Source organism: Euphorbia lathyris, chromosome 2 (genome assembly GCF_963576675.1).
Source record: "Euphorbia lathyris chromosome 2, ddEupLath1.1, whole genome shotgun sequence".
Taxonomy (NCBI): domain Eukaryota; kingdom Viridiplantae; phylum Streptophyta; class Magnoliopsida; order Malpighiales; family Euphorbiaceae; genus Euphorbia; species Euphorbia lathyris.
In genome coordinates, this window is record NC_088911.1 from 77,924,208 (window position 1) to 77,946,509 (window position 22,302).

The 22,302-nt window shown below is 36.9% G+C and overlaps 1 protein-coding gene across 1 annotated transcript; it reads right to left on the reverse strand.

Annotated features, from left to right (window-relative positions):
• Positions 1 to 3,304: 3,304 nt before the first annotated feature.
• Positions 3,305 to 4,541, reverse strand: LOC136220586 (RING-H2 finger protein ATL16). The gene has a single exon (XM_066008399.1). The coding sequence runs from the start codon at positions 4,443 to 4,445 to the stop codon at positions 3,510 to 3,512; it is 936 nt and encodes a 311-aa protein (XP_065864471.1). The 5' UTR covers positions 4,446 to 4,541; the 3' UTR covers positions 3,305 to 3,509.
• Between the last annotated feature and the right edge of the window lie 17,761 nt (positions 4,542 to 22,302).

The following is a 22,302-nucleotide window of genomic DNA, read 5'->3' on the forward strand; positions in this document are numbered from 1 at the left end:
TCAGTATTCAGTAGCATTCAGTTCAGTTCAATTCAGTTCAGTTCAGTTCAGTTTTTTCAGCGATAAAGAACAGAGCCTTAGGCCCTGTTCTTTATCACTTAATTTCAGTAACAATCAGTTCAGTTCAATTCAGTTCAGTTCAGTTCTGTTCAGCATTCAATTTCAGCATTCAGTTTCAGCATCCAGTTTCAGCATTCAGTTTCAGCATTCAGTAATTTATCATTATTTATTATATTATAATAATTATTATTATTTATCTATAATTCATCATTATTTATTATTATTATTATATATTATTATTATTATCATTATTTATACTTTATCATTATCTATAAATTAGATAAAAGTCAAGAAATGATAGTTTATTAAAGTATACATCGTTTAATAAAAAAAATTAAAACTAAAACATACATCCATATTTAAAAATTAGGAATTGCATCCATATTATATATGAATTGTTTCTAAATTTTTTTTGATTAAAGATTGGTTAGCGAGGAAGGGTAAGCGGCGGACATCCCAGCTATGCTGGCACCCTCACCACAGACCCAAAAAAGCCCCGAACCAAATTTATTAAAAGAGTAAATAAATATCATAATACAAAAAGAATAAAGAATAAAATGAAGCCAAAGAATTAGGAAAAGCGATAAACGCAACGTCTTACACGATCATAAAAAAAGACCGATCCATAAAAATCCGGGACAACATCCCACCAAGTCGAAGCTGTTGCCGTCCGTCCATAATTTGCAAGCGAATCCGCAACATGATTTCCTTCACGAAAAATATGAGACACCACAAAAGCCACAGAATCAATCTGATTTAAACAATTGAACCATTTTTGTCTAAGCAACCAAGGAACCGAACAAGATTTAGATTTGAACATCTGCACAACATACATTGAGTCGCTTTCAAGCCAAATTTTCCGCCAACCTTTGCTGATAGCCATGTCAATGTTATGGATAAAATTGTTTCTAAAATTTACCGAATTTATCAATGTTCCCAAAACGTTATTTTTGCACTTTAACCCTTAATTAGAATAAAAAGTTAAGAGTTTATATTCATATGAAAATTTGTATTTAATTTCATAGGCTTTAAATTATATGTAAATTTGTGTTTGTATGTAATTTGTATTTTTAATTTAAATTAGACTCATTTTTATTTAATTTCATAGGCTTTTATCGAGCTAAGATTTTATCAACCCGAGCTTTTTTTTTTTTTTTGGTAAGAAGGGAAGAAAAAAAAACAAACAAACAAAAACCTAACCCGGGATCAGTCTAGGAAGACTGACCCCAACCCGAGCTTTTATTTGATATTCAATTTAGTTTTATCTTTAATAATATATTTATTTATTATTGATATTATTAAATTTATTAGAACCATTATTATTATTATAAGTTTATTAATGTCCAATATTATCATTAAAATTATTTTAAAGTCTAATATCATCATTATTGTTAAGTTCGGTTAAGTTCGGTAGCATTCAGTTAAGTTTAGTAGCATTCAGTTAAGTTCAGTTAAATTCAGTTCAGTATTCAGTAGCATTCAGTTCAGTTCAATTCAGTTCAGTTCAGTTTTTTTCAGCGATAAAGAACATAACCTTAAACATCCTAGCTAGGGTTACAAAACATGAAGGAAAGAATAGAGGTATGATGGGGATTAGTGGCTAAATGACATTTAGGTTAATAAGCCTAATTGAGAAGACAATAAATATTATAATGGCAAAACAGTAATTCAGAGGGTGAACAGTAATTCTGGTAGTCTTGTCTCCTTCCTCATCTTGCAGGCGAAGTCACCCCACATGATTTGTGGGTGTTGTGACAGGTCGTGTGGCCTTTAATCTCCGGCTGCCACCTTCTTCAAGACTTGATCTATACGCTCCCTTCAACCAGGTCACACGACATGTCACAACAAGCACACACCGTGTGGATACGAGATTTAGTTTCAGGGGCTCAGCAACCAGCCCACACGGCTTTTGTGACACGTCGTGTGGGATTAATATCTCAAATCCTTTATATAGTTGTTGTCTCATACGTATGTCTAGACTTTGCATTTGAGATGTTTGCATAAAAAATATTTACTATGTTATTAATAGTTATAATTTAAAATTGTCAAAATATATGAAACTATTTTAATTTATCAATAAATTTATTTGGATAGTTTGATATGAGATTCAAAATAATGATGAAATCATTTTATTAGAATTGACATAGAAAAACTTTACCATTTCATAAGTTTAGAATAAAGCTGTAATTTCTAGAAAAAAATGAGGATGAAATTTTGAGTTTATCCCAAAAAGAAAAATAAAGAAGAAGAGAAGAGAACAAGGATGGTGGGTGAAGATATGGGTAATGTAGTTGTAGTGTCCAAGGGATCGGGAACCAATAAATCAATAGTTATTATTTTACATTTCTGCAACCAGAAATACACATGCTTTTTTTTAATTATTATCATTATTGTCTTGATATAGCTGCATCTTCACTACCCTTTGCTTTTCTAACTCTACATTTCCTTGATTTGGCTTTACATTTCTTTTCTATCCTTTACTTCAATTTTCATAATTCTCAGTTATTTTTCTATGCATTTAATTAAATAAAAGCTTAATTTGGCTTAATACCATAAAGCTTTTACTTTAATAAAATTCCGGTTAACTCTAAATTTTTAAAAATATCTAATTAGATCTCTAAATTTGCTAAAATAAGCTATTGGACCTCCTTAAATTGAACTAATGATCTTTTAAACTTGCTTAAAGTGATACCATTTAAGCAAGTTCAAAAGAACACTAGTTGAATACAAACTTCACTTCACTTCAGTTTGTTTATCTCCACAGTATCCTATCATTTAGGATTTTAAGTAGTAATAATAAACATAAAATAATAAGACATCAGAAAGTCAATCAAAATGTACATGGACATTGATGTATTGAGCTTTTTAATTAACGTGAATAATATCTTATATGGGCATAACAGGAAAATAGAAGTAACCTATTGAGTATACATATGAAATTGATTCTTACAGCCTGGAAATGAACCCTTCATGACATTAAATTAATAAGTTGTTGTCTATGGGCTAATTCCTAAATTAATATTAATATTAATGGGAAGGGGAAGGGGACCTTTCTAATTTAATGTAATTACCCCACCCCATATTTACCCTACCAAATCAATACATACATGTGGACCTCTCCCCTATTAACTTGCATCCTCCTCTCTCTCTCTCTCTCTCTTACCCAAAAGAAGAACAAAAAGATGAGGAAAAAACTAGAGTTTTTTTCCCCCTTAGCAGTCATATTGTCATACAAAAGAAGAGGGAATAAAAAAAAGAAAGCAGCACAAACACTTACACTTACAGACAGCTGCCTATGATGATTATCATAATCATGGCTATGTGTTAATACAAAATAAACCAGAGCCAATAATGAATTAATTGAAAAAATTAGAATATGAAAGATTTCAATTGAATATACTTTTTTTTTTTTTTTTATGTCACAAATCCTAAATTCAAACCTGAAGAGTTCATTCTGGGTATAAATGAAGAGGTAAAATTGAACTTCTTGATCCTCTAAAAGAAAAGAAATTTCTTCTTGGTCTACTGCATCCTTCAACTTCAACTTCAACTTGTCTGGTGTTCTGTTGAATTGACAAATAAAGGTGCCGATCTGCTGATGAATCCATTGAAAAAGACCTTCTCATCGGTTGAATTGCTGCAAATTGTTCATCTTTCCCTCTGATATCAATACATTCATCACCCATACTATTCACCTTGTTATACTTTCTAGACTTCTTCTTCAACTCTATTTTGGGAGTGACGGAACGAGCGCTTGATACTTGTCCTGAATCTGCGGAGTTATGGCTACCCAAATCGATAACAACGTAAGCTTCATCAGAAGTAGAAGTAGAAGTAGGATTGGGATCTTGTGGAGCCATAATATTAATAGGATGAAATGGTGATGTTGTTGAAATAGTGTTTCGACAAAGTGGGCAATTAGCATTGTTTTGAAGCCAAATATCAATACAATCTATATGAAAAACATGGCTGCAATTGGGGATTATTCTGAGCTTCTCATCTTGTTGAAATTCATTCAAACAAACAGCACATTCGCAGAAGCTCCTTTCCCCAAAATCTATAGTGTTGACTTTTTTGAAGTTGAAAATGGGTATAGACCTGATAACTGAATCGTCGAGTCCGCGAGTTTGGAGTGGTGGAGAATATCCGGTTAAAGGGTGGTGGTGATTAGTAGTGTCCCTTGAAAGAGAGAAGCGTCGGAGAAGATCAATGCGGTGCCAGTTGAGGCAACATTTAATGACAAAGATGTAATAGCTAACAAGCAAGAAAGCAGTGGCTAAAATTCCAATAATGGCAATGGCTATAATTGGGAAACTTGTACCTGAAGAAGAAGAAGAATGTAAATGAGAAGGAGCTGACTCTGAGACTGGGGGAACAAGATCCATTGATGGACAATAGAAAAGAGAAAAGAGGAAGAAAGAAGGTGTGCCTGTTGTTTGAACTTAAAACTTAAAAGGACAGCAAAGCAATAGCAATTATAAGATGAGGCTAGTACGTTATCAATTTCTCCCTCTAGCTTCCACTGTCAACTGTTTTTATTATTTTTAAATATTACTGTTCTCATTATTTTATTTTTATTACTAGGCACATCACAGCTATATCCCCTATTATTATTTTTATTTTTATTTTTTTTTTATAAAATTTTTACATAAAAATACAAAAGAGAAATAAAACCTCATACTCATATAAACTAAGTGTCGGTACAAAATCCATTGCAGGAAGATAAAGATTACAAAAGAATAATGGCTATTATTTTTGATTCTGTTCAATTGGACTTCTAATATTTTACAAAATATCAATATCCTTAAAATTTATTTTTACACGGCGTTTGGTATGCTATTGGGATAAGGATAAGGATAAAGGTTGGGACATGGATAAGGATAAATGGTTGGGATAAGGATAAAAATATGATAGTCAGGAATTATTATTCAATGTTTGGTACGTGGGATAGAGATAAGGATAAAATAATATATTTTACTATTTTAACCCTATTTAAACTACATAACATTAATTTGAAGGATAAGATGGACTTTTCCATCCTATTAAAATCGCACGAGCTTATCCCACCTCCTTATACCACCCCCCCCCCCTCCTGGGTATAGGATTTGAGGGATAAATCTCTCATCCGTCTCACTCTCCTATCTCCCAAACAAACACGGGATAACTTATCTCGTGTTTTTTATCCCTATCCCACCTCCTATATCCCTTCTAACAAACACCGGTTAGTCGTTTTAACTTTTTATCTGCCTTAATTTGTTTCGAATGTTTAATTCATTATTTCATTTTATATCCTAAATACTACCTATATATGTCTGAAATTATAAACTTTAGAAATCCAAATAAGATTTCATATATTAAAAAGGGTCAAATACATGAATATCATAATTAAGTACAAAATTACAACTAAGTCATATCACTAAACTTAATTCTTAATATGTCATTATTCTCTCTATATTATGATTTTACACTATAATTTAAAAATTCTAAACTCCAATTCATAAATCATAAACCCTAGAAAATATTTTCTAGACTTCTAATTTATAAATTCCAATCCTTAAAGTATATTAAAAATACTGATTTTACTAGTTTGACATAATATAAAATTATGATTTGACATAGTTGTAAATATTTTTTCTTACATGAATTTCTGTGTAATTTTCCCTATTAAAAAAAGCATTAAAGTATTAAAATTGTAAATTTTGGATTTAGATAAAGCGTTGAATCTCTGTTTAACAGATTTGAGGTTCAATTTCCCACTCTATCAAAATTTAGTTCTTATTGGTAGGTGATCTGTAAATTCCACTGTAATCTCTCATCGAGGTATGTGGTTTGCCTTGACTTTGGAAGTGGGTAGACCTACCCTTACCTAAACTTTTTTCTACCAAATTAATTAATTAATTGATTGATGTTTGATTTTATATCTATTTTCTTATTAAGATAAAAACATGAACAGGCTTCTAAGTCATTCTGAATAAACCCAGAAATTTCATTGAAATTTCAAGCAAAGAAAAAAGTATTGGATTAAAAAAATGTCATATAAAAAACAATATAAAACAAATAATAAAAGGAATCTGTTATTTGAAATAAAACCTATTGACATAACAAACTAAGACCTATGTCATTTAAGACAAGCTACAACTGACAGAAATCATTATGCAAACTGTCATCACTATTACCAATATGTTAATTTCTTATAAATTTCTTGACATTTTTAATCAATAGACTGTCTTCAATGATAATATCAGTGTTCTAAAAATCGGCCAAGGCGGTCGCTTAGGCGGGGATTTTTAGAACACCGTCCCGATTTTCACTAATTGGGCGGCATAAATCGATTGACCGATTTTTGACCGCCTAGGCGGATCTAGGCGGTCCCAGACGGCCTTTTTGAAAAAATTGATCCTTAAATTTTATGTCAATTTTTTTAATTTAAAAAAAAAATATTAAAAAAAATAAAAAAACCTTAAACTATTAAATTTATTTTTAAGAATATTAATCTTATTTTATTTTGACACATTTTGTTATAAATATTATTTTATTGATCTATTTGTTATTTTTTTAAAGACATTAATATAAATAATATTAAAATATATATGTTTTTTTATCCTAAATATTTTCTAATTATTATTTTTACATAGTATAATTCATATATTAATGATATTTATATAATACTTTATTTAATAAATAAATAAATAAATATAAAAAATATAAATCCAATTAATCCCGAATAATCGCTGATTAATCAGTAAGGGCCTTCTCCGCTCGACTAGCGCCTAGCGTCTTTTAAAACCTTGAATAATATAGGTGACGATAATAATAAATAAGTAGTTCTCAAAATACGCGTAAGATGACACTATACCAATAGGCTGATGTCATGTTAGTTATTTCAAATTACATAATGCAACCGTCGTCTGAAGTTCCATCAGACGGCAGCGAGTCCCGTGATAGTTTTATTTTCCATGGGACGACGGTTTTGAACTGTCGTATGAATGGCTTATCGGCGTAGCGATGCGTATATATCTTAACTGTGATGTCACATTCTATTTATAAGGTACAAAAGAAATTTCGGCACTTGGTGAGATGCGTACTCTAACTTCCTCTGAGGACAGATGTCGACCCCTATGCCTAAATTGTAATTTCTTAATTAGCGTTAATGAAGGGTCCCAATTCGGAGCAGATTCATAAGATATTTCATTAGTCGACGTATCCTCGTGGTCCTCTATTCTTAACATAGTTTGATATGAAAGTCATATTTATTTGATACGTCCTTATTAGTTTGAGATGGAAACACTTGTGTTCTTAGAGTATTTTGTGATATCGCTCATCAAGACCTATCGAAGTACGGGGAAGTGTTTGGCAAGTGTAAGGATCTTCTTTCTAATCATTTTGATTATACAATTTTATTTTACGATTAGCAAACGGTATTGTTCATATTATTGCTCGTAATGCTTGTTACAATGTTAATAAGTAAAATTCTTGTGTTGAGCCTAGTTGGTTAAAGAAGGCTTTATGTAAAGATTATCTGGGTAAAGTTTGCCTTTTCTGTAAAAAGAGAAGAAATTATTTAGATATAATAGGCGGCTATCCACCATATATCTGAATTAGGGGACCATAACCACCCACTAATTGATTTGTTTATATGATTAGATATTGTAATTAATGTAAGGTTGATTTGAAGTCTCAACCGATGGTAATATAAATAAATGTAGAAAAACAGTAAAAAAGAGGTGAATGTGGGTCAAGTATCCAAAATTATATCAAGTCATTTTCATTTCTCATTACACCATTCTATTCAAATTGGATGACAGTCAGTTTGACTAATTTGCAATTGAAATTAAATTATGGGGATGGATGGGAATCATTCAAAAAGACTTGACTTTCCTATTTTCAATCACATGCCAACCATTATAAAACATCAAACAAACTTGCCTTCTCTTCATTCTAACATATACACAACATGCATTCCCATTACCTTCATTCAAATTAATAGAGAGAAGAAAGACATCCTTAGGGCATGTGTTTTTAATTTTTTTTTTTAATGGAATTATTCATCTATTAATTTGATAAGTTGATAATTCAATTAATTATAATCACATATATTAGGATAAGTACCAAATTTGATCCTAATATTTTCGGTAAAGTACAAATTTAACCTTAATATACAAAATGGTCCATATTAGACTCTAATATTTTAAGTAAGATCAATTTTAATCTTACATTACCGAAAATTTGAAAAGATATTTGACTGTCATTTAACTTTGGCATAAGATAAATATCAATAATGTTTAAAACATTTAATATGTTACAAACACAGTTACGATAAAACCTATTAAAATAATAATAACTAAGTCGCCATATATAAATTAATCATAAAAGGTATCTAAAAGGTGTTACAAATAACCAACATAAAATCAACAAAACTGATTTAGTCTAAATTTGTTACTAATAAAGTGATGATTATAATTACAATATATTTATAACTATATTAGATATAAATTGAATTATCAACTTATCAAATTAATAGATGAACATGAGGGAACCGGTGGTCTATGGTCGGCGGCTCAGGGTCCAGATTTGGGGTTCTACCTATTGAGGATGAACATGACTCTGACCATTCAAATGAGCGATTTGAGTTGAGCATGCCGGAGTTAGAATCTGCTGAGCCGGTGGGCGATAATGTGGAGGCAGTTAATCCTCTTTATGAGGCCAAAGATGAGGTCCAGGGTTGTGCCTTAGCTCAAGTCTCCCAAGTTAATGAGAAGAATAAAGAGGTTCGTATTCCTAAAAACTGTGCTGAGGCTAAAAATGGGAAGGCCATAGGTGTCAATAAGTTGAGTATGAAGAAACCTAAGGGTAATCATAAAAATAATCAAAAGTCTTTTGAGTTTTTGCAGAAAAGGGGGCCTGCAGGTACCTATTCTAGGCTCTTAGGAGCCCCTAATAAGTAACTGGTTTAGTGGGTTGGGCCTATGGTTAGTAGTCTTCCGTTTTGATGGATTTGTTTGTTTGGAATGTTAGAGGAGCGGCTAGCAAGGCTACCTGTGTCCATGTGAAAGATTTAATTAAACAGTTTAACCCTTCTTGTTTTGCTTTACTTGAAACTAAGGTTAGTGGAGCTAAAGCAGATGAGGTGGTGAAAAGTTTTAGGAATTGGAAGTGTGTCAGATCGGAGGCTACTGGCCGGGCTGGTGGGATTTGGCTTTTTTGGAAGCCTGATCTTGTTCATTTTGATATCGTTAGTATGGATAAACAATTTATTCACAGTAAAGTTAGTTACCCTGGTAATAAACCTTTCTTTATCACTTGGGTGTATGCTGATCCTATCATGGCAAATTGTAAACGGCTGTGGGATCGTTGTATACTATGAGTACGAGCATGGCGGATGCTTGGTTTGTGGCTGGTGATTTTAATGATATTGCCCTTATGAGCGACCAAAGAGGGGGTGGTAATCACTATGTAAATAGATGTCTTAATCATAAGCAGAATATGGACTTGTGTGGCCTTTCGGATCTTGGTGCCGCTGGTCATAAGTTTACTTGGAAACGTAATAGTACTTTTGTTCATTTAGACAAAGTTTATGCTAATATTTTGGCTCAGAGTAGGTTTCATGAGGTGACTGTGTTTAATCTCCCCTTCCGTCATTCGGATCACTGTCCTATCTTAGTTAAACTGGTGAGAGGTCATCATACTAGAGGGGATAGACCGTTTAGGTATCAGGTGGATTGGGAATCTCACCCTGAGTTTAAAAACTTTATTCAGGATAATTGGAAGCCGCATTCCAATGTTTTACAAGATGCTGAGGGTTTTAGAAGTAATGTGGTGGGCTGGAATAAAAACATTTTTGGCCACATTATCAGAAGAAAGAATAAGATTTTGAGCAGGATTGAGGGCATCCATCGTTCCTTTTGGATGGTCTTCTTAGAACCCTCCAGAAGGAGTTGGAAGCTGTGCTGAGACAGGAAGAGTTACTTTGGTTTCAAAAGTCTAGGAAAGCTTGGATTAAAGATGGTGATCGCAATACTAGGTATTTCCATCTGTCTACTGTTATTAGGAGGCAGAAGAATCAGAGTGATGCTATCAAAGACAATAATGGTGAGTGGGGTTTATGAGGATGAGGATATCCGTCACTTGGATAAAGCTCGCTCTAGGACTACATTTCCCATATTGTGTGGAGATAAGGTTCTTGAAGCTTTCCACCCTATTGATCAGAAAGAGATTGATCAGGCGATCTTTAGCATTAGGGCTAATAAAGCTCCTGGGGTTGATGGTTTCCCTGTCGGTTTTTATCATAAGCATTGGGAGACGGTTAAAGAAGGTATTTATAGTTTTGTTAAAGGGGTTTTTAATGGTTCCGAGGATATTAGTCTTATGAATAAAACTCTTCTGGTCCTGATTCCTAAAGTGGAGAAGTCGTATTCTTTCTTACAAATGAGGCCTATTAGTCTGTGTAATGTGCTTTATAAGATTATTACTAAAATTGTGGCCAATAGACTTCGGTGTATTCTCCCTGATATTATTAGCCAGAATCAAGGTAGTTTTGTCCCGAGGAGACAGATGATGGATAATTTAGTTATTGCTCAGGAGATGATGCACTCTATGAAAGTCAAGAAGGGTAAGAGGGGTATTGTGGCTCTCAAGATGGATCTGGAGAAAGCTTATGATCAGCTTAACTGGAGTTTTCTTCTTGATAGTCTGAAGAGAGCTGGGATCCCGGATAATTGGAGGAGATTAATTGAGGTTTGTTTTTCTTCTCTTGTGTTTCAAGTTTTGATTAATGGGGATATGTCGGAGGAGTTTACTCCTTCTCGGGGAATCTGTCAAGGGGATCCTATGAGTCCTTTTTTATTTGTTATTGCGATGGAAAGGTTGACTCATCTTATCCAAGAAGCTGTTGGCAATAGGAATTTCCATTCGGTTTTTGTCAATAAATTCTGTCTCCCGGTTACCCATTTGTTCTTTGCAGATGATGTAATGATCTTTGTGGAAGGCAGTGAGGAGAAAATTGGGGTGATTATGGATATCCTTAATTGTTTTTGCTCTGCCTCTGGTCAGAAGCTTAATATCCAAAAGTCTCGAATGTTGTGTTCTAAAAATATGGATCAAAGAGTTTGTAAGAGGTTGAGTGAAATTTCTGGTATTCCTCTGACCAAGTCTTTGGGTAAATATCTGTGGGTTCCCCTCCATAGTGAGAGAGTGTCTAAAGCTTCTTTTAAGGAGATTTTCGACAAAACTAATAGTAAATGTGCCAAATGGAAAGCGAAATCTCTTTCTCTTGTAGGTCGTCTTACTTTGATTCAGTCGGTCAATAGTGCGGCTCCTAATCATATTATGCAAGCTTATCGGTTGCCAAAATCCGTTCTTAATGATCTTGATAAAATCAATCGTCGGTTCCTGTGGAGGGACTCTAAGGAGGGGAAACAAAATTCACCTTGTTCCTTGGAAAAAGGTTTGTCAACCTAAAAAATATAGGAGGCTTGGGATAAGACAAGCCAGGGATAATAATAAAGTGTTATTAATGAAACTTCTTTGGAGGATGTGACAACTTCCGTCTGCTCTTTGGGTTCGGCTTTTGTGCGGGAAGTATAGAAAGGGTAGGATTTTTGGAGGTTCTAAGGAGAGAGTTATCAATTGTTCTTTTTTATGGAAAGGACTTAGTGAGGTGTTTTCAGAGTTTTGCTCTGGGATTGGTTGGTCAGTGGGTAATGGTAGAGCAATTAGCTTTTGGAATGACATCTGGATTGGTGAAAAGCCTTTATTAGAGGTTTGTAACTCCCCGCCGCCACTTGAGATTCGTAATTGGAGAATAGCTGATGTGGTGGATTCAGAGGGGGATTGGGTTTGGTCGAGGTTCGACTCTTACCTTAGTCTGTAAATTCTCCTGAAAATTAGGGGAATTAAAATTAGTTGCCAGGAGGAAGATAGGGATAGTCACTATTGGTCTTTAACGAACAACGGTGCGTATTCCTGTAAATCTGTTTTCGAGGCCTTTTATCAGAATCTGCAGGCTCCACTCTCTGTTAATTGGAAGAATATTTGGGCTTTGAAAGTTTCGTATCGTATTAGGAGTTTCTTGTGGCTTGGTGTCAAAAATAGGTTACTTACGAATGTTGAGAGAAAAATGCGTCATTTGATGGAGTCTGGTGCTTGTAGTAGATGTAGAGGGCATGAGAAAATCATTTTCCATGTTTGTACTCATAGTATACATCACCTCCCACATCCGTTTACGATTGGCCAGGATAGGATCAGCATACACCCAAGTGATAAAGAAAGGTTTATTACCAGGGTAACTAACTTTACTGTGAATAAATTGTTTATCCATACTAACGATATCAAAATGAACAAGATCAGGCTTCCAAAAAAGCCAAATCCCACCAGCCCGGCCAGTAGCCTCCGATCTGACACACTTCCAATTCCTAAACCTTTTCACCACCTCATCTGCTTTAGCTCCACCAACCTTAGTTTCAAGTAAAGCAAAACAAGAAGGGTTAAACTGTTTAATTAAATCTTTCACATGGACACGGGTAGCCTTGTTAGCCGCTTCTCTAACATTCCAAACAAACAAATCCATCAAAACGGAAGACTACTAACCACATGCCCAACCCATTAAACCAGTTACCTATTAGGGGCTCCTAAGAGCCTAGAATAGGTACATGCATGCCCCCTTTTCTGCAAAAACTCAAAAGACTTTTGGTTATTTTTATGATTACCCTTAGGTTTCTTCATACTCAACTTATTGACACCCATGGCCTTCCCATTTTTAGCCTCAACACAGTTTTTAGGAATACTAACCTCTTTATTCTTCTCATTAACTTGGGAGACTTGAGCTAAGGCACAACCCTGTATTGGTCCCTTGTAAGGTTGCAAATATAGTTCCAAGGGGGGGTTAGGAACTATTTTACCTTTTTAATTAAGTGATTTGGGCAGATTTCTTTTCTTTAAGAAAATTTTATCTAACAGCGGCGCTTAGCACTCAGCAAGACATTGGCTTAGTCAACTAGTGACTAGGACAGCTTCGTTGCTTAGGTCAGGAAATAGCACTTAGAGTCTATTCCTGAACCTTCTCGTTGGTAGCGCACAACTCAGCTTGACCTCTTTTACTTGGTCAGTTTTAGTTTGTTTTAAGCAAGCAATGTAAATAAGGAGTTAAGGTTTAGAAATACTTCACTCAGCAGATTTATCCAGGTTCGGCTTCTTCTAAGCCTACGTCCTGTCCTCGGAACACTTCCAAGATTTCAAATCCTCTACTGAGCTCTTTAAAGGTAGAGCCTCAAACCTTTTACAATATCAGCAATTGAGTATGACAAGAGTACCTTCCTCTATACTTCTACTCAATCCTAATCTCTCCGCTGAGTACTTAAAACCGAGTACTCAGCCTCTCCTTTCTACTTCTAGAAATGATAAAGATTTTGTCCTAAACAACAATTGCTAGAACACCTTAGATGATTGAAAAACAATCACTCTAGACTTTTACACAAATAAATAGACTTTGTAGTGTAAGAATTTTGCTTTGCTTCTGATGGAGAACTTTTGTATACGTTTGGTCAGCGTAACGGCTTTTTGCTCAAAGTTCTCTATGGAATGTGGATTCTGAATGCTCTATTTATAGAGAGCTATGAGAGCTTCTGGTTATTTCGAATTTCGAAATAACCGTTGGAGGGAAACGGCTACAAGTCGTTTTCACTGAGTCTGCCAGCAGTTCTCTTTAGCCAATCAGATTCCAGCGTCTTCTGTTCTTCGGTCAGTGTGACAGTATGTTCCTCCATTTTGGGTAATGTCAACCAGACAGCTTGCTGTGTCTTCTGGTTTTTACTTAAGGAGGAAATACTTTGTTTGGAAGCTGTCTTATGGTCATCAGCTGTCTTGTACGTTTTGTCGAGACAGCTCAGCAGCTTCATACCGAAGTTGTCTACGTGGATCTTCTCGATCCTTCTTTACTCAGCATGCGTCTCATTACTTCAACGGCAACGTTTTGAAGACACGCGGGCTGAGTGATCTTGGGTTTGTTTGACTTGGGCCTTGACTTCCATATAGGGCTTGAGCCTTATGATCTTTATGTCTTATGATAAATTATAAGCTCAACATTGAACAAACACATTAGTAACAATAAGCCAAAGCATTTAAACTTAGTGTGTTGTAGAATATTTACTTTCACTTAATTAATTTTGTCAAATCAAAATCTTGTGGAAAGGTGTTTCAACAAACTCCCCCATTTTGATGTTGGCAAAACTAATCAGCAAGGAACTCAGTATGAGCTCCCCCATGATAGTTGACCTTTTTAATTAAGTGAACTCCCCCATAAGGACTGAACTACTGACTTAGTTTTATTCTAAACATTCTAAGGTTTAACTGAATAAGTCTAAGATCAGATTTCAGGTATAGGTCAGCTTATGGGTCATATTATATTTTACTCAGTATTCAGCGGAAGTAATGTATAGTGACAGAGCGCTGAGTAAATCATTTGTTCAATGGTTTATATTTGACAAGTTCAAACATTTATATGCAGCATGCATTTATATAATACTTGGCATTTGAAGGATGAATAATCAACAGTTAAATACGAATGCAAGTATTTCAGAAGTAACAGAAGTTAGGCATATTGTTTAAAACAAAACAACAAAAAGCATTACAAAACAAAATAACAAAATAAAACAAAATAAAGTTCTTCTTCCTAACTTCTAAAGTTCTTCTTCCTAACTTCTAACTCTCTAGTTTCTCACTTAGAGTTCCTTCTCCTTAGTTGCCACTTTTCTCCCCCGTTTTGCCAGCATTAGCAGTAGACAAATTAACGGTAGGGGCAGGAGATTTGGCCTGATCCTGCAGCACACGTATTTGACCCTCCAAGGAATTTATGTGACTGACCATAGTCAGCATGAGTTCGGTCATTTTGGTCATTTGAGCATGTGTTGGTGGCTGCGTCTGGATAGAGGAGAAGTGATTGATCAAGTCATGGATTTCACGCAGAATATGGTGAGTGACAGGTGGATGAGAGGACTGGGCATGAGTTGGTGGAGGATGGGCTTGTTCTTGAAGCAGAGTGTTAGCTGAGGCGATGACACTCCGTCCTGACTCAGTAGCACCTAGGTGTGCATATTTGGCAGGAGTGGGCTCGCACTGAGTGCCTTGTGTAGTGACAGGACTACGAGGCGTGTTGACCTCGGGTGCTGAGGTGCTTTGAGCTTGAGGTGGGAGTGGAGCTTCTTTTGGACTCGCAGGGGTTTTGGCTTGTTTCTCACTTGGAGGAACAGAGGCTTGTTTTTGTGGAGACCCCTCTTGGGTAATGTGGGGCTCAAGAACAGATTCTGCTTCTGTTCTCAGTTTCTTCTCAGCTGACTCATCTGGGTCCTGATCAGCTTTCCTCTTGTTTCTTTCCATCAGCCTTACCTTTCTCAGGACAGTACGAATATCCTTCGAGCAGGCTCCCTTTTTCTTCTTCTTCTCAGCTTCAGCAATCTCAGATGGCACAGTAGAAGGATTCTCAGTTTGAGGTTCATTGGTTGATTATGTACCCTCAGCAGTGTGATCAGCTTCAGCCATGACATCATCTATAATAGCATCCAGATCTATCAGATTTTCCATTTCTCCAATGGGTTGCTCAACCTCAGCCATAAGATCCTCCTCCTCAGTGGTTTCATTCTCGTCATAACCTTTCAGGGGTTGGCTATGTGATAGTCCATTCAGCAGACGTGCAGTGATAACAGTTCCTGTTGAACTTATTTCACCAACAGTCTCTATGTTCTTATCCTGTATTATCCTTGTGATGAAGGAACCTAAACGGAGCTTCCTTCCACTTCTTTGGAAAGCACCGACCAGAAATACAGGCATGTTGAAGGGAATGTTGGTCAGCATATGCCAGATGAAACATTGTTCAAAGTTTGAGGCGGATGAGGGAGAACTGAGTTTAGGGAAGATAAAGTTGGTCAGCAAAAAGTGGGCCATCTTCTGATTTTTGCCCATGCAGGTGCTGGGTACTTCTCCTTTGTAGTCTTTGGGTTTACAGAACCCCTTCATCTTTTCTGCGATGGCTTTTGGTATCGGCTCCTTTGTTGTCCTGAACTGGATCCCTGTATTCGGTATCTCTAGCAATGTTGCTAGATATTCAGGGGTTATCACTATCTTTTGACCCTTAACTGTGGTCTCTAAGTAGTCAGAGTCATCTGCATCAATGTGCAGGTTGGAGTAGAACTCTCTCACTATTGTGGGATAGGTTTGCCCGGAAAGAGAGAAGAGACCTTTCCATTCGTTGTTTTTGATCCATTCACAGAATGGGGTCTCTGAAGAGATGAAGTCGGAGTGGAAGTATCGACTCCTTAGTACCTCTTGATTTTTGGCGCAAGAGGGCACCTTGATCATCTTTCTCATGATGCTGGTTGAAGGACCAGCCTGGTCAGAGGATTTTAGAGTTGGAGAGAAAGTGCTTTCGTTGAAAGACATTTTTGGAGTTCTAAAGCTCTTAGGTGTAAAAGGAAAAATTTTGAAGCTTTCTTAAAGTTCAGTGCGCATGTAAAGAGGGTAGTGGGTTAGTATCCACTATTTATGGATTTTTAGTTTAGGGTGTCGTTTGAATTTAAGCCGGTTTTTCCCTTGGGTTGTCCAATCGACAGAAACCCTGACACTTATGACGCTATTAACACGTTATTCGGCGCATGCGCCGTACAGGTGTCATTTCGCGTGTGGTGACATTAAATGCTAATAAGTGCTTTTACTCAGCGTTTGTTTACATAAACGTTTCATATTCTGAGTAGTCAGTGCATTCTTTAAGGATGGTTCTAAGTTCAAGTTCAAAACTAATTTACTCAGTGTGCAAGATTACTCAGTATTTGTATGTTCAGTCAGTTTTAATGATATACTCAGCAAACAAAAAATCATTCAGCATGTAATTCACTCAGCATTCAATATTCATTTAGCATAGAAATTTACTGGAGAGGATTAAACATACCAATTGCTTCTCTCGGTATGCTAAATTGCTCTCGTACTAGAGGCTTTGTCAAGATATCAGCCAGCTGCTCATCTGTTGGCACATAAGTCAGCTTAATTTCTTTCTTGAGTACATGATCTCTGATGAAGTGATGTCTTATTCTGACATGCTTCATCCTGCTGTGCTGGATTGGGTTCTTTGAGAGGTCAATTGCACTCTTGTTGTCGCATTTGACTTCAATTGTCTTTGTTTGAACACCATAATCTTCAAGCTGTTGCTTAATCCAAAGGACTTGAGCAACACAGCTTCCAGCAGCAATGTACTCAGCTTTAGTTGTGGACAGGGCTACTGACGCCTGCTTCTTGCTGAACCAGGATACAAGACAGCTTCCTAGGAATTGGCATCCTCCAGATGTGCTTTTTTTTCCAGCTTGTCTCGTCCATAGTCAGCGTCAGTGTATCCGATGAGTGTAAAGTCATGAGTATTTGGATACCACAAACCTGCATTTACTGAGCTTTGCAAATATCTAAGGATCCTTTTTACGGCTATGTAATGGGATTCCTTAGGGTTAGCTTGATATCTAGCACAATAACATACTGAGAACTGAATGTCCGGTCTACTTGCTGTTAAGTAAAGTAAAGAGCCAATCATACCTCGGTATAACTTGCTGTCTACTGACTTACCATTCTCATCAGCACAGAGGACAGTGTCAGTGCCCATAGGAGTGGATATTGGCTTACAATGTTCTAGTTCATATTTCTTCAATATCTCCTTGGCATATTTAGCTTGACTGATGAATATGCCATTCTTTCCTTGCTTAATTTGAAGTCCGAGGAAGAAGTTGAGTTCTCCCATCATTGACATTTCGAATTCAGTCTGCATTTGTTTACTAAATTCCTTGCACATAGATTCATTAGTAGCACCAAATATAATATCATCTACATATATTTGTGCCAGTAGGGTATCTTTACCCTTTCTCTTAATGAATAAGGTTGTATCAGCTTGACCCCTGACGTAACCTCTAGTCAGTAAGAAGTTGGTCAGCCTCTCATACCAAGCACGTGGTGCTTGCTTGAGTCCGTACAGAGCCTTTTTGAGTTTGTAAACGTGGTTTGGGAACTTAGAATCCTCAAACCCTAGAGGCTGATTTACGTAGACCTCCTCGTTTATTACTCCATTAAGAAACGCACTTTTAACATCCATTTGAAACAGTTTAAAGTTCATGTAAGATGCATATGCACATAAAATCCTAATAGCTTGTAGCCTTGCCACTGGGGCAAAGGTCTCACCGTAGTCTATACCTTCTTGCTGACTGTAGCCCTGAGCTACAAGTCTTGCCTTGTTTCTGACTACGTTTCCTTGCTCATCTAGCTTGTTCCTGAAGACCCATCTCGTTCCAATGGTCTTTTGGCTCCTAGGATGTGACACTAGCTCCCATACATTATTCCTCCTGAACTGATTGAGTTCCTCTTACATGGCATTCATCCAAAATTCGTCATCCTCAGCTTCGGCAAAGTTCTTCGGCTCCAGTACTGAGACAAAAGCTACATTGCCGAGATACTTCCTTAGTTGATTTCTTGTCATCAGAGTATTTCTAGCTGAGTCAAGAATTGCATTTTCTGAATGCCCTCTTGGGACTCTTATCTCCTTTGGTAGATTTATATCTTGTTCAATTCGTGTTTCAACATTCTCTGCAGAAGTAGATGGGTCAGTGAAAGTAATTTTAGGTTCACTCTTACTCTTGGTCAGCCGTTTTAAAAGGACTCAGTAGCTGGTTCTTGATCAGCAGGTGCTGAGTTTGGCTCATCTTCTGTCAGCGGCTGGTATCTTCCTGCAGGGTCAGTTTCATCGAATTGCACATGTATAGATTCTTCTAATACTTGAGTTCTCTTATTAAAAACTCTGTATGCTTTGCTGTTTGTTGAGTAGCCTAGAAAGATAGCCTTATCAGCTTTTGAATCAAATTTGGCTAAGTTATCTTTGGTGTTTAAAATAAAACATCTACAGCCAAAGGCACGAAAGTATCCAATGTTGGGCTTTCGTCCTTTCCAAAGTTCATATGGGGTTTTCTTAAGTATAGGTCTAACTAGAGCCCTATTCAGAATATAGCATGCTGTGATGACAGCTTCTCCCCAAAAATACTTTGGAAGCCTATGCTCATCCAGCATTGTCCTTGCTATTTCAACAAGAGTTCTGTTCTTCCTTTCAACAACCCCATTTTGCTGAGGCGTTCTAGGAGCAGAGAAATTGTGGTCAATGCCGCTGGCTTCACAGAATTCAACAAACTTTTGGTTTTTGAATTCTCCACCGTTATCACTACGGATATGAGCTAATTTTAGGTCTTTCTCATTTTCAATTTTTTTAACCAAGTTTGAAAATGTCTCAAAGGTCTCATCCTTACTGGTCAGCAGGATAACCCATGTGTACCGAGAGAAATCATCTACAATAACCAAGGAAAACCTTCTTCCACCCAGACTCAGCGGCTGGACTGGACCAAAGAGATCCAAGTGTAGCATTTCTAACGGACGCTTAGTTGAGACAATGTTTTTACTGTGAAAAGATTGCTTAGTTTGTTTTCCAGCTTGGCAAGCGTGGCATAGTTGATCTTTTTGGAATTTAAGTTCAGGCAGTCCCTCAACCAATTGCTTTCTTGCTAATTTGGCCAGGAGGTCCATGCTTACATGACCAAGTCTCATGTGCCATAGCCAGGAATTTTCTTCCTTTGTTACTAAGCACACAGTTTTTGAAAACTTTTTCTCTAAGTCTAGCATAAAGACATTATCTATCCGAGGGGCAGTTAAAATTAACTCATTAGTTTTACCCTCGTATATTTTACACCTAGTAGCATCAAATATAACTTTTCTCCCATTGTCACATAGCTGAGCTACGCTGAGTAAGTTATATTTGAGTCCGCTGACTAGGGAGACAGATTCAATAGTAGGGTTACCTCCGATGGTTCCTGAGCCTACTATCTTACCCTTCTTGTTGTCTCCAAAACTTACACTCCCTCCTCGTTTACGTTCAAACGTGATGAACTGAGTTTCATCACCCGTCATATGCCTTGAGCATGCGCTGTCAATATACCACATCTTTGACTTCTCGGCACATCTCAGGCTTACCTGCATTGTAACTAGTTACTTTTAGGTACCCAACTCTTTTTGGGTCCTGACTTGTTAGGTGCAACAGGTATAGCATCATATTTTATTTTATGGCGGCATACATGGACAGTATGGCCATTCTTTCCACAGAAGTCACAACTGACCTTCTGTTTAGGATTTTTTACTGACTTGTCAGCACCCCAGTGCTGAGCGTGCCAGCACACTTTAGTAGTGTGTCCTAACTTCCCACAAAAGTCACATTGGACTTTTCGCTGGGGATTTCATCTCTGCTGAGTACCTTGGTACTGTGTACCTTGATACTGAGTTCTCAGCGGAAAATTGTTTTTGTTTGGATCCTTTAATTGGTTCTGAATGGTTGTGACATCCTTCCTCAGTTTCTTTGAAACTGACTGGACTTCAGAGACAGACTCATGAATGATTTTCATATTTTCATGCAAAACTGAGTTGTCTTGAAGAAGGTATCTGAGGTCACTCAGTTTGACCTCTTCTACTTCATCACAGCGCCGGCTGAGTGCTTTAATCTTCCTGTTACACTTTTTAACAAGTGTATAGAGATCACTCAGGGCGTTACCCATTTCATTTCTGAGTTGAGAGAGTGAGATTACCTCATTAGATTGCTCTTCATTATCTGACCCATCAGATTGGTCAGCATGCTCAGAAATGCATGGCTCAGCAAGTTCGTCAGCCATAAAGCATATCTTCGCTGACTCGGTGGCCTCAGTTCATGTTGATGAAGATTCATCACTGTCACTCCAAGTAGCCACCATTGCCTTCTTCCCACTTTTCTTGTCTTTCCTCAGCGTGGGGCAGTTTGACTTAATATGGCCATCTTGGTGGCACTCAAAGCATGTAATGGGCTTTGAGCTGTCATTTCTGTATTTGCTGTCGCTTGAGTCAGCCTTATACTTATCAAACTTTTTGTAAGGCTTTTTAGAATATTTGGCGTTCTTCCTGAACAGCCTCTTCATCTTTCTTGTGATCATAGCCATCTCTTCATCATCAGTTGAACTCCCGTCAGTGGAGTCAGCCTTCATGACAAGTGACTTCTGCTTCTTGTCATCAGATTTTTCCTTCACCTCAAAGTTTTTCATGGATATCTCATGGGTCAACAATGAACCGATGAGTTCGTCATATTTGTAGGTGGTTAAATCCTGAGCTTCCTCAACTGCTGTCTTCTTTGCTTGCCAGTCTTTTGGAAGACTCCTGAGTATCTTTTTGACTTGTCTTCCTCAGTGAAGATTTTCCCAAGTCTCTTGAGCTCATTAATGATGTTGGTGAACCTTACGTTCATGTCTGAAATGCCCTCATCATTGTTCATCTCGAACAGCTCGTACAGTCTCATCTGCTGATTCACCTTGGATTCTTTTACTTTGTTTGTTCCCTCGTAGGTGACTTCCGGCTTTTTCCAGATCTCTTGTGCCGACTCACAACCTGAGATTTTGTTATATTCTGCAGCATCGAGCGCACAGTGAAGCATATTGATAGCCGAAGCATGGTTTTGAAGCTTCTTAAGATCATCCTCTGTCCATTCAACCTCAGCTTTAACAACTGACTGGCCAGCAACAACTTTCACAGGTACAAACGGGCCTTGGACTATAGATAGCCAGGCACTCATGTTTGTAGCTTGAATGAAGTTTTTCATACTATTCTTCCAAAAGGTATAGTTTGACCCGAAGAATAGGGGAGGCCTGGTAATGGACAGCCCCTCAGGTAATATCTGAGTTGTCTGGTTTCCAGGGAGAAACCGAGTGCTGTTTTCGCCCATGGTATGGATCAAGTCAAGGTTGTTAGACCTTTAGTAATGAGCTTTTAAGCTCTGATACCACTTGTTGGTCCCTTGTAAGGTTGCAAATATAGTTCCAAGGGGGGGTTAGGAACTATTTTACCTTTTTAATTAAGTGATTTGGGCAGATTTCTTTTCTTTAAGAAAAGTTTATCTAACAGCGGCGCTTAGCACTCAGCAAGACACTGGCTTAGTCAACTAGTGACTAGGACAGCTTCGTTGCTTAGGTCAGGAAATAGCACTTAGAGTCTATTCCTGAACCTTCTCGTTGGTAGCGCACAACTCAGCTTGACCTCTTTTACTTGGTCAGTTTTAGTTTGTTTTAAGCAAGCAATGTAAATAAGGAGTTAAGGTTTAGAAATACTTCACTCAGCAGATTTATCCAGGTTCGGCTTCTTCTAAGCCTACGTCCTGTCCCCGGAACACTT

Bases quoted from the DNA above. Each gene is read 5' to 3' on its own strand.
- LOC136220586 (XM_066008399.1), bottom strand. From the start codon at position 4,445: ATGGATCTTGTTCCCCCAGTCTCAGAGTCAGCTCCTTCTCATTTACAT.